This window comes from Balaenoptera musculus, chromosome 1, assembly GCF_009873245.2.
Source record: "Balaenoptera musculus isolate JJ_BM4_2016_0621 chromosome 1, mBalMus1.pri.v3, whole genome shotgun sequence".
NCBI classification, from domain to species: domain Eukaryota; kingdom Metazoa; phylum Chordata; class Mammalia; order Artiodactyla; family Balaenopteridae; genus Balaenoptera; species Balaenoptera musculus.
Window position 1 is genome coordinate 108,970,752 of NC_045785.1, and position 14,570 is coordinate 108,985,321.

Sequence of the window (14,570 nt, forward strand, 5' to 3'; positions counted from 1 at the left end):
TTTATATCTTCAAGTTGATTTCTGTGTACGGTGTGAGGTAAGAGTCTAAGTTCTTTTTGTTTTGTTTTGCCTATGAGTATCCAACTGTTCCGTCACCATCTATTGGAAAAGCTTCTTTTTCCCTTGAATTGTCTTGGCATCTTTGTTGAAAATCAGTTGACCATAAATATGAGAACAGACTCGATTCTCATCTACTGATCTATGTAACTATTCCTACACCAACACCACGCTGTGTTGGTAACAACAGTTTCACAACAGGTGTTGCATCAGGTAGTGTAAATGCTCTCTGACTTTGTTCTCCTTTTTCAAGATCTCTTTTTCACCAACCTCTTTACAGAAGTCCCTCCTGGCAGCTATAATTTTGAAAGTTTATATAATGACTTGTTTCTCAATTCAGACATAGTTACCTGGTCTACTGAATGAGATATCTAAATAAATCATAATAACTGGTGCTAAATTTGCATACTTTATGGGTTACTATGCAACTAGATGATTATGAATCACCTAAAGGTGGCCATATCATTATAACTAGTTAAAATGAGCACTTTTGTATCATTATCTGTATTAATATCACTAACAAAAAAGAAATACATATTTGTACCTGCTGCTCCAGCCTGGTTTCACAAGCCATATTTTTCTAGATCAGATGATAACCTTGGTAGGAAGCTGAAATTATATTTAGCTATCAACAGACTAGGATCATCTCTTTTTCTCAATTGGGGCTGACATGTTTTGGCTATCTCTGGAATTATATGATTGAATAATCTCAGCATAGCAAAGGGAAAACAGAGGCCTAAATATCAGTGGTGTAATAGCTCCAGCTCCTCACCTGTGGTTGGTAGCCAACAGTAGCCACACAGCGATGATCCACAAAAGTGAAGATTCCCTCAATATTGTGTCGAGAGATGAACTCTGTTGGTTGACAAACATTACTCATGTCTGTACAGTTGGGAGAACTAGTTACCTGAAAGAAAAGAGATAAAAATGAGATAAAATGACACCATTCTTTACAGACGTATTTCCCACCAGGTTTCCAATTTTAGGAATTTCTAAACTTTCACAACCCATCCAGAAAGGAAAAAGTGATCATTACAGATAGGGCATGAGGCCTAGCTCCATTCCCTACACATGTATTCTTCACGAACTTTGTAAAGAAAGATAATAATTCATTCAACCTAAAACCCACTTACTTTCATTTAGCTAGGTGGTATTCATTATTCAGATTGGAAAATTATACTCCCAAGTAACCAAGAAACATCTGTTTTTATAAGGAGAATCAAAATAATTCCAATTCTCTACTGTTAGTCATGTAATGAAAAATGAAAAGATCTCTCTGCTCTTGTATAGGAGCAAAAGAAATTAGTTGGAAATAGAAAATTCAGCACTGCAAAGCTAAAAGTATGAAAGAGGAAAAGATCTCTCTCTCTCACTCTCTTCAGCTTCTGCTAAATCCAAGAGAAGCAATGTTAACTATGAATACCATATTCCTCAAAATATTCAGAGTTTTTCGGAATTCTTCATTTGTATTCAGAGAGTAAAAGAAAAAATAACATGAACACATCCTGAAGGAGATTTTCTCCCACTGAAAATGGGTGATATAGATGTGGAAAATTCATACTTGCCTGTAGTCTGCCAATAGCCACTAGGCAAAACTTGCTCCCCTGGCCAGCCTCTGGGTCATCATCTGGGAGGGAGACACCTTCAGGAAGGTGAAGTTAAAAGGTTTAACAGGTATCTCAAACTAAATTGCCTTCAAAAGTCAGATATGTAAAGATTTAAAACACATGCAGGTATGAAGAGACTAGGTATGAAACAATACAGACTGCTGAAAGATAAGAATAAAGGTAAACAACCCAAAGAACTTACCATATATATCAGGTACTATTTTAAGTACTTTTATATATATTAATTCATATATTATACTCACATTAATTATAATAAACTGCAGAGTACAGGTCCCACTCAAAGTATTCTAAAAGACTATGCTGGCCAAACCAAATACATATGAAGACAGCCATTTACTCTGTGACCATATCACAGGCAGAGAACGGATGTCTTGCCTAACCTGTGACTTTCAAAGTAAGCAAACAACCAAAAATGAAATTAAACCAAACACCAATAGTTATTTATGTCTTTTGGAAAAGAGACAAGCTAGTGTTTCAATGTTTATGTGGAAAGGGAAGAAGGTTGCATTTTCCCTCTACTCTTTGCATATTTTTCTTCTTTTTACCAAGAAAAATAGTATTTCTTTGAGAGCTACACAGAAGTATAAAAGATCATGTATATCTCAAATGCATGGTTTATACAGTATATAAACTAAAAAGTTCAAACTTCATTATGACTTAAAATTAATTTTTCTTAATTACATTTAACTACCATTTATTGGGTGCCTACCATATGCCAGGCACTAGGCTGGGTGTTTTTCTTACATTAAATCTAATCCTCACAATAACTCTATATGGGTTATATTATCTCTAAATTATAGATGAGAAAATTGAGTGGTTTTTTTCCCCATAAAAGTCAAGCAACTTACCCTAAGTTATACCACTAATAAATAACAATGCCAGAATCAAACCCAGGTTTTTCCAAATCCAAAGTTTAACCTCTTACCAAAATACACCACCTTGCCTCTCTTAGTTTCTATCTCCCTACAACCCCCACTTCCCAGGCACACTTAGCCAGCAGGGAGGTAATAAAGTTGCTACGATTTGGAAATTCTGACAAGCCAGGTTAAAAGGCTGATCCTTGTACCCCAACCACTTTTCTCACATTCCCTTTTTGACTTCAAGTTCTAGTAAAATTAATCTGCTCACATCCTGATTTAAAGTCTTTGCAGAGAATATCCCCTTTACAAGTTACTACAACCAAGCCATTTCCCCCCTTCTCCATCCAAGTCTTGCTCCTACTTTAGAAAACTTTCCCAAATCAACTGCATTCAATGTCAACTGCTTCTTTGCACACAAATACTTAGATACAGGTATTCAGTATACATTACTATTTGGACATTTAAAAACTACATTCTGTGACACAGCCATCACCAAATCATTTTCAAGTCTGAGTAATCCATCTCCCTAACTGGAATATAAGATCCATAAAGGAAGGGAAGGAGTCCACTTTTTCTTTCCTATTACAGTTTATACCAAAGTACATTTCATATACTACAGGTACATGATAAATATTAGCTAACTTTCTTGGACTCTGTGAGGAACTTGCTGCACCCAGGAAGAAGTCACTATTCAACTTTCCTACCTGCTGGGGGCCAGGCCTTGATATAGCCTGTGCAGTGGACCACCACGAAATGAGGTTCCCCATCCTTCACAGAGCCAAGTCCATTCCTAGAAAAATTACAGGTGTGAGGAGAAAACCCTACCCAGTAACATTTAAAAGGCAATGCTGGCTTAGTACCTTTAACTTTAGGCTCTTGGGTGTTTATAAAACAGGATGACTGTACTTGGACCTTTCCCACCCAAAAGTGACCAGCATATTTTTTACCTTTGCCAAAGTAAAGCAACTGAAAGGTACTGCAGCAGGAAGAAAGTATCAATAGGTAAAGTGGTAGCATAACTTCCTTAAACAGGATGAGCAAAAGCTTTAGAAGTTCAGGAAAATATTGCCAGAAAAAAAGTAACTGGGAAGTGAGGGATGAGGGTGAGGGCTGCTGAAGGAAGTATGATAGTAAAATAGTTGAAAATGTGACGATCTCTAAAGGTACTTGGCCATCCCTTTGGTTTTTTTTTTTTTTTACAGCTTAGGATCTCACCTGCATCTGTTTCTCACAAAGCTCAGTCTATTCATGGAGACTGGGTCCACAGCGCTATTGCCACACCTGTTTCAATGAACAGAGAGATTAAAAGCAATTAAGTTGCACTATCATTCATACAACTCAACAAAAAAACAAACACCCCAATGGAAAAATGGGCAGAAGACTTAAAGAGACACTTCTCCAAAGAAGAAATACAGATGGCCAATAGGCACATGAAAAGATGCTCAACATCGCTAATTATTAGAGAAATGCAAATCAAAACTACAATGAGGTACCACTTCATGCCGGTTAGAATGGCCATCATTAAAATGTCTACAAATAACAAATGCTGGAGAGGGTATGGAGAAAAGGGAACCCTCCTACACTGTTGGTGGGAATGTAAGTTGGTGCAGCCACTGTGGAAAACAGTATGGAGGTTCCTCAGAAAACTAAAAATAGAATTACCATATGATCTAGCAATCCCACTCCTGGGAATATATCCAGACAAAACTATAATTCAAAAAGGTATTATACATGCACCCCTATGTTCACAGCAGCACTTTTCACAATAGCCAAGACATGGAAACAACCTAAATGTCCACTGAAAGAACAATGGATAAAGAAGATGTGGTACATATATACAATGGAATACTACTCAGCCACAAAAAAGAATGAAATAATGCCACTTGCAGCAACATGGATGCAACTAGAGATCATCATATTAAGTGAAGTAAACAGAAAAAGACAAATACCATATGATATCACCTATATGTGGAATCTAAAATATGACACAAATGAACCTATCTATGAAACAGAAACAGAATCAGGGACATAGAGAACAGACTGGAGGTTGCCAAGGGGGAGGGAGGTAGGAGAGGACTGGATTGGGAGTCTGGGATTAGCAGATGCAAACTGGTATATGTAGAATGGATAAACAACAAGGTCCTACTGTATAGCACAGAGAACTATATTCAATATCCTGTGATAAACTATAATGGAAAAGAATATGAAAAAGAATATATATATATGTATAACTGAGTCACTTTGCTGTACAGCAGTAATTAACACAACATTGTAATTCAACTATACTTCAATAAAAAAATAAATTAAAAAAAGAGTTGCACTACACTATCAAAGAAGCTTCCATCAGTTAACAGCCAGATAACAAGCTCTGAATACAACTTGACACAGAAAATTGGTAACAATGCTCCTAACAAGGAAGGATAAAGAAGTCAGGTTTGGTATTTCTAAAACTTGTAACTGTCCCAGAGTTTTAAGTCAAAATGTTCTACATGCTCTGCAAATGCAGAGATTCTCTACATCAGGGGTTAGTATACTTTTTCTGTAAATGACCAGACAGTAAATATTTTCAGCTTTGTGGGCCATACAATCTGTTGTAACTAGTCAACTCTGCTATTATAGCACAAAAGCTGCCATAGACAGTATGTGAACAAATGGGCATGGCTATGTTCTAATAAAGATTTATTTACAAACAAAGAGTTGTGGTTTGTTGACTCCAGCACTATGCTGCAACACAATCTATTTGCTATATTTCGTTATTATTTATTTTGCTCCTGCCTATGTCTTTGCATTAGCCATGTCCACATATTGCGACACTCTCTCCCATCCTCTCTACTTTCTTTCTTTCACTTCTTTAATAATAATAAATAAAATTTACATAGAATTTTAAATGTGTCATGCACTATTTTAAGCATCTTTACATATATTTATTCATCTAATCCTATAACAACTTTATGAGGTTGATATAACTCCCAATATTAGATGAAGAAATAAAAACACAAAGCAGGGGGACCTCCTTGGTGGTCCAGTGGTTAAGAATCTGCCTTCCAATGCAGGAGACGCAGGTTCGATCCCTCGTCAGGGAACTAAGATCCCAGATGCCATGGAGCAACTAAGCCTGTGAGCCACAACTACTGAGACCACCCGCTCTGGAGCCCGCGCACCACAACCAGAGAGCCCACACGTCACAACTAGTGAGCCCATGTGCTCTGGAGCCTGCACACCACAAATAGAGAGAAGCCCACGCACTGCAACGAAGAGCTCATGCGCTGCAACTAAGACCCGACGCAGCCAAAAATAAATAAATAAATAAATAAATAAATATTTTTTTTAAAAAAGCAAACACAAAGCAGTCATTTAATCTGCTCAAGGTCTCAGAAGATAAGTGATAAATCCAGTAGTCTGGGTCCAGAAACTACTCTAAACCACTAAGCCACATAATATTCAATTTTGTAACTCCCCCAGGAAACCTTTCTTAATATCCTATTCATCATTTCTAAGAAGCATCCTCTCATACAATGTAGTCAATTTCCATTATACAACCTGAATTTATTTTGTGACTTTAAGAGGTGTTTTCTCTAGCTGTGAAGAAAAGTATCACCATCCTTTCTTCAGAATCCTAAAATGTATAGTATATAATTTATTAATGCTAAATATTAAGTGAAAGACATAATAAAGTCTTAAATTTCTACAAAAAAAGGAGGGGTGCAGAAATGGTCTGAGTATATGGATGTTGCCTCGTGATATACTTGGAAAAAAAATAGGTACTGGCATCCGACTACTATGGATTAAAATAAAATCCTGTATCAAACATTATCTATGTAATCCTGGGAAGTCAATTTCTTTGAGTCTTTTTTTTTTTTTTTAAATCAGCAAAATAGTAACCATGAATTCTACCCTATTGGGCAGTTGTGGGAAATGAGATGACAGACATAAAGCACCTATCATAATGTTTGGCATAGGAGGAGTTCAGTGAATGTTAGTTTCCTTAACACTTTATTCTGTGTTACAACTCACGTGGGTCTTGAGAGCTAAATTTAATCTAACTGGAGCTTGGATTTAGAAGTTTAACTCCTCTGACCAGAAATCAAACCCTCAGCTCTTAATTCTTCCTATGGCAAATCACAATCCTCATCCTGACACTCACCTCATACGGCAAATAAAAGATCTCCTTGAGCCCATACACATCCTCATGGAAGACTGTTGACCTTCCTTTTTCACTGTTCCAGTCTTCAGATCAAGGATACGCCCTAAAGAAGGATGTGAAGAACAGTCTGGAGTACATTCTTGTGTGTGGGGAAGAGGGAGAGAGAGATACTGCAGGCAAAGAAAAGTAAGTAGCCTATTCATGCTCTTCAATCTCCTTGCTTATAAGAGAATAAACCAAGTAGGAGATGGATTTTTTTCAAGCCTAAAACACCTCAATTCCCATCAGTGAATCTTACTCTTCAGTTCAAAGCACTGGAAATAACTTTGTGCAAGGCAAGACAGGAGTAGAAGTAGGTAAAGCTGGCAAGCAAGAGCAAGGCTATATCCTTAGGTCTGATTATTTTTATAAACACGCATGCATGTGCGTATGCACGCGCACACACGCGCATGGAGTGAATGCCACTGGTTTAATAACAAATAATTTTATATGCTACAGAAACACCCATCTGTCTCATGCTAAAATTGTTCCTCCCTTTATTATATAGAAACCAGTGGGAACTTTTGGGAAAAAGAAGAACTAGAAAAATGAAATCCATAAAAACATAAATGAAAGCTAAATACCAACATTAATATGACCATAATGGATTTTATTTTAATTACCAGTTTTAATCTGCTTCCACATTAAAATTTTTTCTAGATCACTTAGGAGCAGATGTGACTTGTTTCCTTAGAGCAAAAGGACTGAATAACATTAAATGGGGGATGGAGGTGGGGGCAAAAACAATACAGAAAGATAGTATAAATACAAAAAAAACACCTTATACACTGATAATCATTCCCCACTAAAAATAAAAATCTACTATCATAGAACCTAATACCAAGCCAAAGCCAAGCACAACTGGGTAGAAAAAATACCAGGTATTTACCCATACAAATGAGACAGAAACATGGCTAATTTCATTCTTCTGGAATGGCTGGAGGGGTGAGGGTGGGGGTTATTGTAGGCTTGGCCTTTACTGTGTATTTACACTAATATTAAGATCAAAGTAAACTTTTTATGAGCATTGTCACTAATGAAACATTTTCTAAAGATGAGCTACAAAATATATTACCTGCATATGGATAAAAAGAACAGATTATATTCATTAAAGGAGAAAATTCTAAAAGTTTTGCCAGATTCAATCAAAAAATTTAAGAGTTAAAACACCTCTTCTATCTCAGAAAAAAAAAGAAGAAAGAATTTGCCATTCATTTTCCTTCCACATTAACTCATACCTGTCAAGGCATTTTCCGAAGTGGAAAGCTGCTCACGAAGTTTGTCCACATCATCTGGGTGCACCTGATCATAGAGTGTGCTACCAAACCATTCAGACTGCGGCTGGTTCAAAACAGGGGTCACTGAGTCAGAGACATATACCACCCGGCCTGTCTCACATGAGACAATAAACAGAAAGCCATCTGCTGCCTCCAAGATCAAATGTTTCAGTTCCTGCCCAAGGAAGAGAAATACAAGTTAATACTGAACTCTTTTGAAAAACCAAATATTATTCATGGAAAGAAGTAAGACACTTCAGGCCATATGTATCTCTCCATAAGGAATTGCTGGCTTCTGTCTAATCCACAGGCACGGCTTTGCAACCTAAATGTAACTGCCTTCACTGACAAGAGAGTTTTTTCCAATAGGTATTTCCTCAATGTGTCTATGTCACTATCCATCTCCTCCTCTTTACCTTAGAACTCAAGACAGGGAATAAAAAGGCTTACCATTAACAATAATTGAGTTCTTGGGCTTCCCTGGTGGCACAGTGGTTAAGAGTCCGCCTGCCAATGCAGGGGACACGGGTTCAAGCCCTGGTCCGGGAAGTTCCCACATGCCGCGGAGCAATGAGGCCCATGCACCACAACTACTGAGCCTGCGCTCTAGAGCCTGCTCGCCACAACTACTGAAGCCCGCGTGCCTAGAGCCCATGCTCCGCCACAAGAAAAGCCACCGCAATGAGAAGCCCGCGCACCGCAACAAAGAGTAGCCCCCACTCTCCACAACTAGAGAAAGACCGCACACAGCAATGAAGACCCAACACAGCCAAAAATAAATAAATTAAATAAATAAATAAATTTTTAAAAATTATTTTTAAAATAAATAAATAATTGAGTTCTTGATCTCACTCTCTCTGGTCTCTTTTTAGGATCTTGCTCTACAAATATATGCGTTTTTCTCTCTCTTTCCCCTCAGATCTTTTTTTTAAAAAAATAAATTTATTTATTTATTTATTTTTGGCTGCGTTGGGCCTTCGTTGCTGTACGCGGGCTTTCTCTAGTTGTGGCGAGCGGGGGTTACTCTTCGTTGTGGTGCGCGGGCTTCTCATTGCTGTGGCTTCTCTTGTTGCAGAGCACGGGCTCTTGGCGCACGGGCTTCAGTCATTGTGGGTCGTGGGCTCTAAAGCGCAGACTCAGTAGTTGTGGCGCACGGGCTTAGTTGCTCCGCAGCATGTGGGATCTTCCTGGACGAGGGCTCAAACCTGTGTCCTCTGCACTGGCAGGCGGATTCTTAACCACTGCGCCACGAGGGAAGTCCCTCCCCTCAGATCTTAAACATGATCAAGTTTTCTCAATTATATACAAAACTTCCCTCAACTTTGCCCAATTCATCTTTCAGCGCCAAGCTTAAATTAAGAGTAATGTTACACTCACTGGCTCTACTCTCTTACTTTTCACTTATTTCTCAAACCCACTGCAATCTTCACTCTAAACCACTACATTCATGTTTTTTCAGGTTACTAATGTATTCCTAACTGCCAACTCAAGTCCCCTTTCCTGAGTCCATATCATTTTACTCAATCTCACTGCATATCTGATAGTGTTGTTCATTTTATCCTTTAAATTTTATTTCTCCCTAGCTTCTATGACACTGCACTCCAACTTATACTTCCTTTCCAAATGTGCCTTCTCTGTTTCAGATTCCCTTTCCTTTGTTCAAGTCTCAAGTGTAGGCATTTCCAAGGTTCTATCTTAAGTTCTCTTCTCTATTCCATACTCTCTCCCTGAGAAATCATATCCACTCTTCCACTAAGAAATGATACCCAAATCTATATGCCTAGACTTGCCTAAAATCTATTAAGCATCTCCAAATAGACATTTTACCAGCAATTCAATTTCAACATCTCAAAACCTGTCATTTCCCCCTTCGAAAACAATCCTCTGTGCTTTTCTAGCATTCCCTTTCTTGATTAACAGTATCCCCTTCCTCTCAGGATACAGGCCTCAAAACTCTAACTCCTTTTTCTCACACTCCAGGGGTAACTCAGTTTTATCAATTCTATTTTCAAATACAATGTCACTGTCCTAGTCATCTCATGCCAAGTCAAATGGTCTTCCTGCTTTCACTGTCTCCAATCCATCCTTAAAATGCTACCACATTTTTTATAGCTCCCCATTGCCTAAAAATTAAAATCTAAATTATTTAACATAACACCTAAATATTCCATCATCAGGTCCCAGCCTACTTTTCTATTACCATCTCCCAAGGCATGCTAAACTACCTGATTTTCCTTGAATAACCTGATTATTCTCACTATGCTTTTGATCAAGTTATTTCCAACATTTACAACACTATTCCCCTATTCTTCGCTTTCCATATTTGCACTTCTACAGGACTTATTACTGTACCTCCTTCTGATACAAAACTGATTCTGTGTTTATATTATGATTGATTTACTTACATGTCTGTTTCTACCAGTGACTATCTCTTACCATTCTTTACATTTCTAATAGCACAAAGCAGCTGGTTAGCTTACGAAATGTGCATTACTGGAGTTTGTTGAATCAATATCTGTATGTGTTCTGTTAGAACAAACTGATTAGCTATTTCAATGTACATATATATAAAATCTGTGCTATATGTACTTTCATATAGACCATCCTATTTGGAAAATTCTTATTGCTTTCTTCCAAATTATATTCTTTCTTTCCTTCTAATCCTCTGAATAAAAGCATGGCATCATAGGTCAATTTTTTCTTCCCTGTACTTCCTATATTTTACAAATTTTTCTGCAATAACCAAGTGTTATTTTTAATAAAACACAACATGGCTTCCTTACTCTTTGAAGTTTCTGCTGACTATTCTCACTCAGGCCTGGCCATTCTATTCACTTTAGCTATCCCTCTAGTATATATATATATATATATACACACACACATATCTAATCCTATATAAATTATTAATAAGTTTTTTTAAGGCATTTCTTCTCCGTATCCATTTCCTATCATTTTTCACTTATGTGTGTATCCTACCACTCACATATTCATATTCAGACTGAGTTCCTGAAAGGCTGGAAATGTTTTTGCCTTCTCTATTTTTCTCATAGTGCATCAAATGTAACAGAGCACATCTCTAAGCAACAACAACTTCCTATTAGACTCCTTGTATCACTAAAACTGGAAGCTGCTTCCAGAATAAAAAATAGATTTCTTCCATCTTCTACAACCCTAAAGCCAAGGAAAAGGACTGGTTCATGGACACAGTCATCTCTTCTCCCTGTGATTCCACTGTTCTTCATGAGTACAGTTCTAAAGTACCTATAAGTTTTGCTAAATAGCTTTCACAATTCTTCTCTACTTCTCACTGCTCCAAAGCTAATAAATGGTATAGTCAGGGATCAAAACTCACTTTCCCATGGTCTGAATATTTCCTTCAGAGTGGAATTCTTGTGCTTTAAAGAATCTACAGGGACTTCCCTAGTGGCACAGTGGTTAAGAATCTGCCTGCCAATACAGGGGACACGGGTTTGAGCCCTAGTCCGGGAAGATCCCATATGCTGTGGAGCAACTAAGCCCATGTGCCACAACTACTGAGCCTGTTCTCTAGAGCCTGCAAACCACAACTACTGAGCCCGCGAGCCACAACTACTGAAGCCCGCGCTCCTAGAGCCCATGCTCCACAACAAGAGAAGCCACTGCAATGAGAAGCCTGCGCACCACAACTAAGAGTAGTCCCCGCTCGCCGCAACTAGAAAAAGCCTGCGTGCAGCAACGAAGACCCAAAGCAGTCGAAAAATAAATTAAATAAATAAATTAATAAATAAATAAGAAACTACAGACTCAGCTCTGCTCTGACTCCCAATATAATGCGCTATTCAGGATTATGGTCATCTACTCCAAAAAGATCAAAACCTTCAAAAGATTCTAGACTCTCTCAGCTGTGCTTCCCAGAGACCTGATCAGTGAGGAAAGACGGCTTGTAGGTGCCATCAGTGGATGTGTTGCCAGTTCCTCGCAAGGACTTCATGTGAGAAACCGCCATGCGTAAGATGGTTAGCTTGTCTGGTTTTCGAGCCAGGGCACTACAGGTGGGTACCATGTCTGACAGTTCTGTTATGTAGGCTGTCATCTTGTTCCGTCGGCGCCGTTCAATTTCACTATGATTTTCCCTGCATGGAGAGAGAGAGAGGAGAAGCCCCATCCAGGTGGTCACATCTGGCCATTTGGGAGCTGGGAGAGAGATATGAATACCAAGTGAGCTGCTGAAGAAATGTGGTATTTAGATTTAGTGATGCTTAAGTCTCAGAAGTTAAAGTAAGGTTTGCCAAACTTCTCATGCAGAGCAAGTATGGAATAGAAACTAATGAGGCAGACAGGGTACAAGCAGATACCAGCAATTCTAACTCCTGGAAACTTCACTTCCTATGTAAATTACCACTCCCTCAGAACAAAATGTGTTTTAAGAAATGACAGTCTTAAAAAATGTCGAAAGCAGCTTGGCTGATTTCATGTCTACCAATTCAACTTTTTAAAGGCTGAAAACATAAAATGACCAATTTTTTCCAACATAAGTATGTTGCTCAACAGCTGATACAAGAATTGATAGTATAGATTCCCTTGGTCTATAAAATGCTGTTTGTTCTAAACATCTGTCTTATTCTCAACACTAGACGGCAGAATTGGAAGTTTTACTTGTCCCACTAATGCACAAAGCCCTACCTTCTCTATCTGGATGTGGTGCCAGTACACTGAGCTCATGAGATTTGTAAGATACCATCTACTAGAGGTCCCTTATGGGCGCCCAATTTGGGACAAAGTGAACTGGAGAATAGGAGGAAGTGGACAGGAAGATGTTTAAAGACCTGAAAACATACAATCTGGATCTCACCAGGGTAAGTAGAACATATCTCCAATAATGACTTCCTCAAAATCAAACAGAATATCATCGTTAAAAATAATAATCCAGTAGTTTTCAAACTGGATTTCTGGAAAGCCTAATAGTTCCTCAGTGTCTTCTATGGGACTGCTTCAAGGAGAGACCCAAACAACATGCTACATTACTGTTTTTACTTGAGTAGCTTTGCTTTTGTCTTTTTTATTGACTTCTATTACCACTTAAGGATTCTATAGGAACAAAAGTTCTCTGCCAAAACAAAAAGAACACAACAAATCTAACATAAATCTCTTTTTTAATGATAAGAGCAAACTAAGGTCAAGCAGCTAATTGACTCTTCTAAGGGCTGCCCTCATTCCCAATGAATGCAATGTTCTTCCCACCATACCACACCAATCAGTTTTATGAAGAGTGAAAGAGTTCGTAGGAGGCCATAAATTGAAATGGCAGCAAAATGAGCTTGTGGCCCAGCTGAAAGAGGAAATGGTAGGTAAGAGGGGGGAAGTAATAAAAACTGGTACTGGTATTAGTGATCTATCTCCTACTGAGTCATCCCAAATCACAGAGACCAAAAAACAGGAAAATTTGGGCACAACATTTCTTCCACAGTATTTCTACATTATCGACAACAGTCTCCAAAGAGAACTCCATAGTCTCCTTTACTGAAAAGGTCTCACAACATAGATTCACATTTAGTTACTTTGCCTGAGAAACATAAAATTCTACGCTCAAACATAAAGCACCCATTTTCCTAGTATCTGACAGATTTCTGACACTGAAATCCATAAGGCTGATCTTTTAAATAGCCACATCTAGGCTGCTAAGCTTTTCTGGGAAACACAAAAGATTCAAGCACCAAAGCAACACCAGTACTGCCGTGACAAAGTAATCTAGGCTGTGAGTCTACATAGGAAAATAAGGGTGAGCCTTCTAGAGAGGTGTGGAGTAAATACTGAGGCCTAAAGACTGGGAACTAATTGCAAACACAGATATATTTATTGGTTTTCTGATAAAGGAGTATTTCCCTGCTAAAGCACCAACTGGCACAGCTGCACGGTTTCTGAAAGCTTTTTATTCTGTGAAACTTAGTGCTAAGATAAAGATGAAAAGAGAAATCTATAAAAACTAATAGCAATTTCTTAAATTCCTAAGTAAAGTTCCCTCAACCACCCACTTTCTGATGGGGGAAGCCAAAGTTCCTGTTACACACAAACTTCTAAAAATCTTGTCCTCTCTTGCCACAGACAAGGAAAAACACGAAGAGAAAGGGGAAGAAAAGAGCAGAATAAGAAAAAGGATAGAAAAAGCAGCATGATCTGCTTCATCATGCCAAAAGACACTGTTCTCCTACCTGGCGAGTCTCTCCTTATCCGCAGAGCTCTGCTCATCATCCGACCTAAAAACAGAATTAACGAACTAAGCTAAAAGTAAAATAAAAAGAAAGAAGGAAGGAAGGAAGGGAGAGAGGGAGGAAGGGAAGAAGGGAAGAGAGAGGAAGGAAGAAAGGAAGGGAGGGAGGAATGGAAGGAGAGAGGGAAGGGACAGAGAAAAAAGGGAAGGGAAGGAAAGAAAAGAAATAGAACAAAACAGATGCAGAGAAGAGAGGGGAAAATGGAAATATGGACAAGAACCTTGCCTGTAACTCTACAAAGCCATCTGTTAGGATTAAGAAAAAGTAACTTACAGGACACAGGTCAACATAAAAGCAAGGCCAATATTCATTATAAA

General features: G+C 38.3%; 1 protein-coding gene across 4 annotated transcripts in view; it reads right to left on the bottom strand.

Moving 5' to 3' along the window:
- ARNT (aryl hydrocarbon receptor nuclear translocator) overlaps window positions 1–14,570 on the bottom strand; it is a 63,578-nt gene that overhangs the window by 12,781 nt on the left and 36,227 nt on the right. For 2 of the 4 annotated variants that reach the window (XM_036860401.1, XM_036860391.1), the window contains exons 5-12: window positions 14,194–14,238; window positions 11,904–12,117; window positions 7,967–8,180; window positions 6,690–6,792; window positions 3,761–3,826; window positions 3,250–3,335; window positions 1,623–1,699; window positions 830–964 (exon numbers count right to left, since the gene is read on the bottom strand). In XM_036860401.1, coding sequence (XP_036716296.1) covers window positions 830–964; window positions 1,623–1,699; window positions 3,250–3,335; window positions 3,761–3,826; window positions 6,690–6,792; window positions 7,967–8,180; window positions 11,904–12,117; window positions 14,194–14,238 — 940 coding nt within the window. The remainder of the gene's footprint in view (window positions 1–829; window positions 965–1,622; window positions 1,700–3,249; window positions 3,336–3,760; window positions 3,827–6,689; window positions 6,793–7,966; window positions 8,181–11,903; window positions 12,118–14,193; window positions 14,239–14,570) is intronic. The other 2 variants (XM_036860418.1, XM_036860410.1) reach the window with 1 other exon arrangement.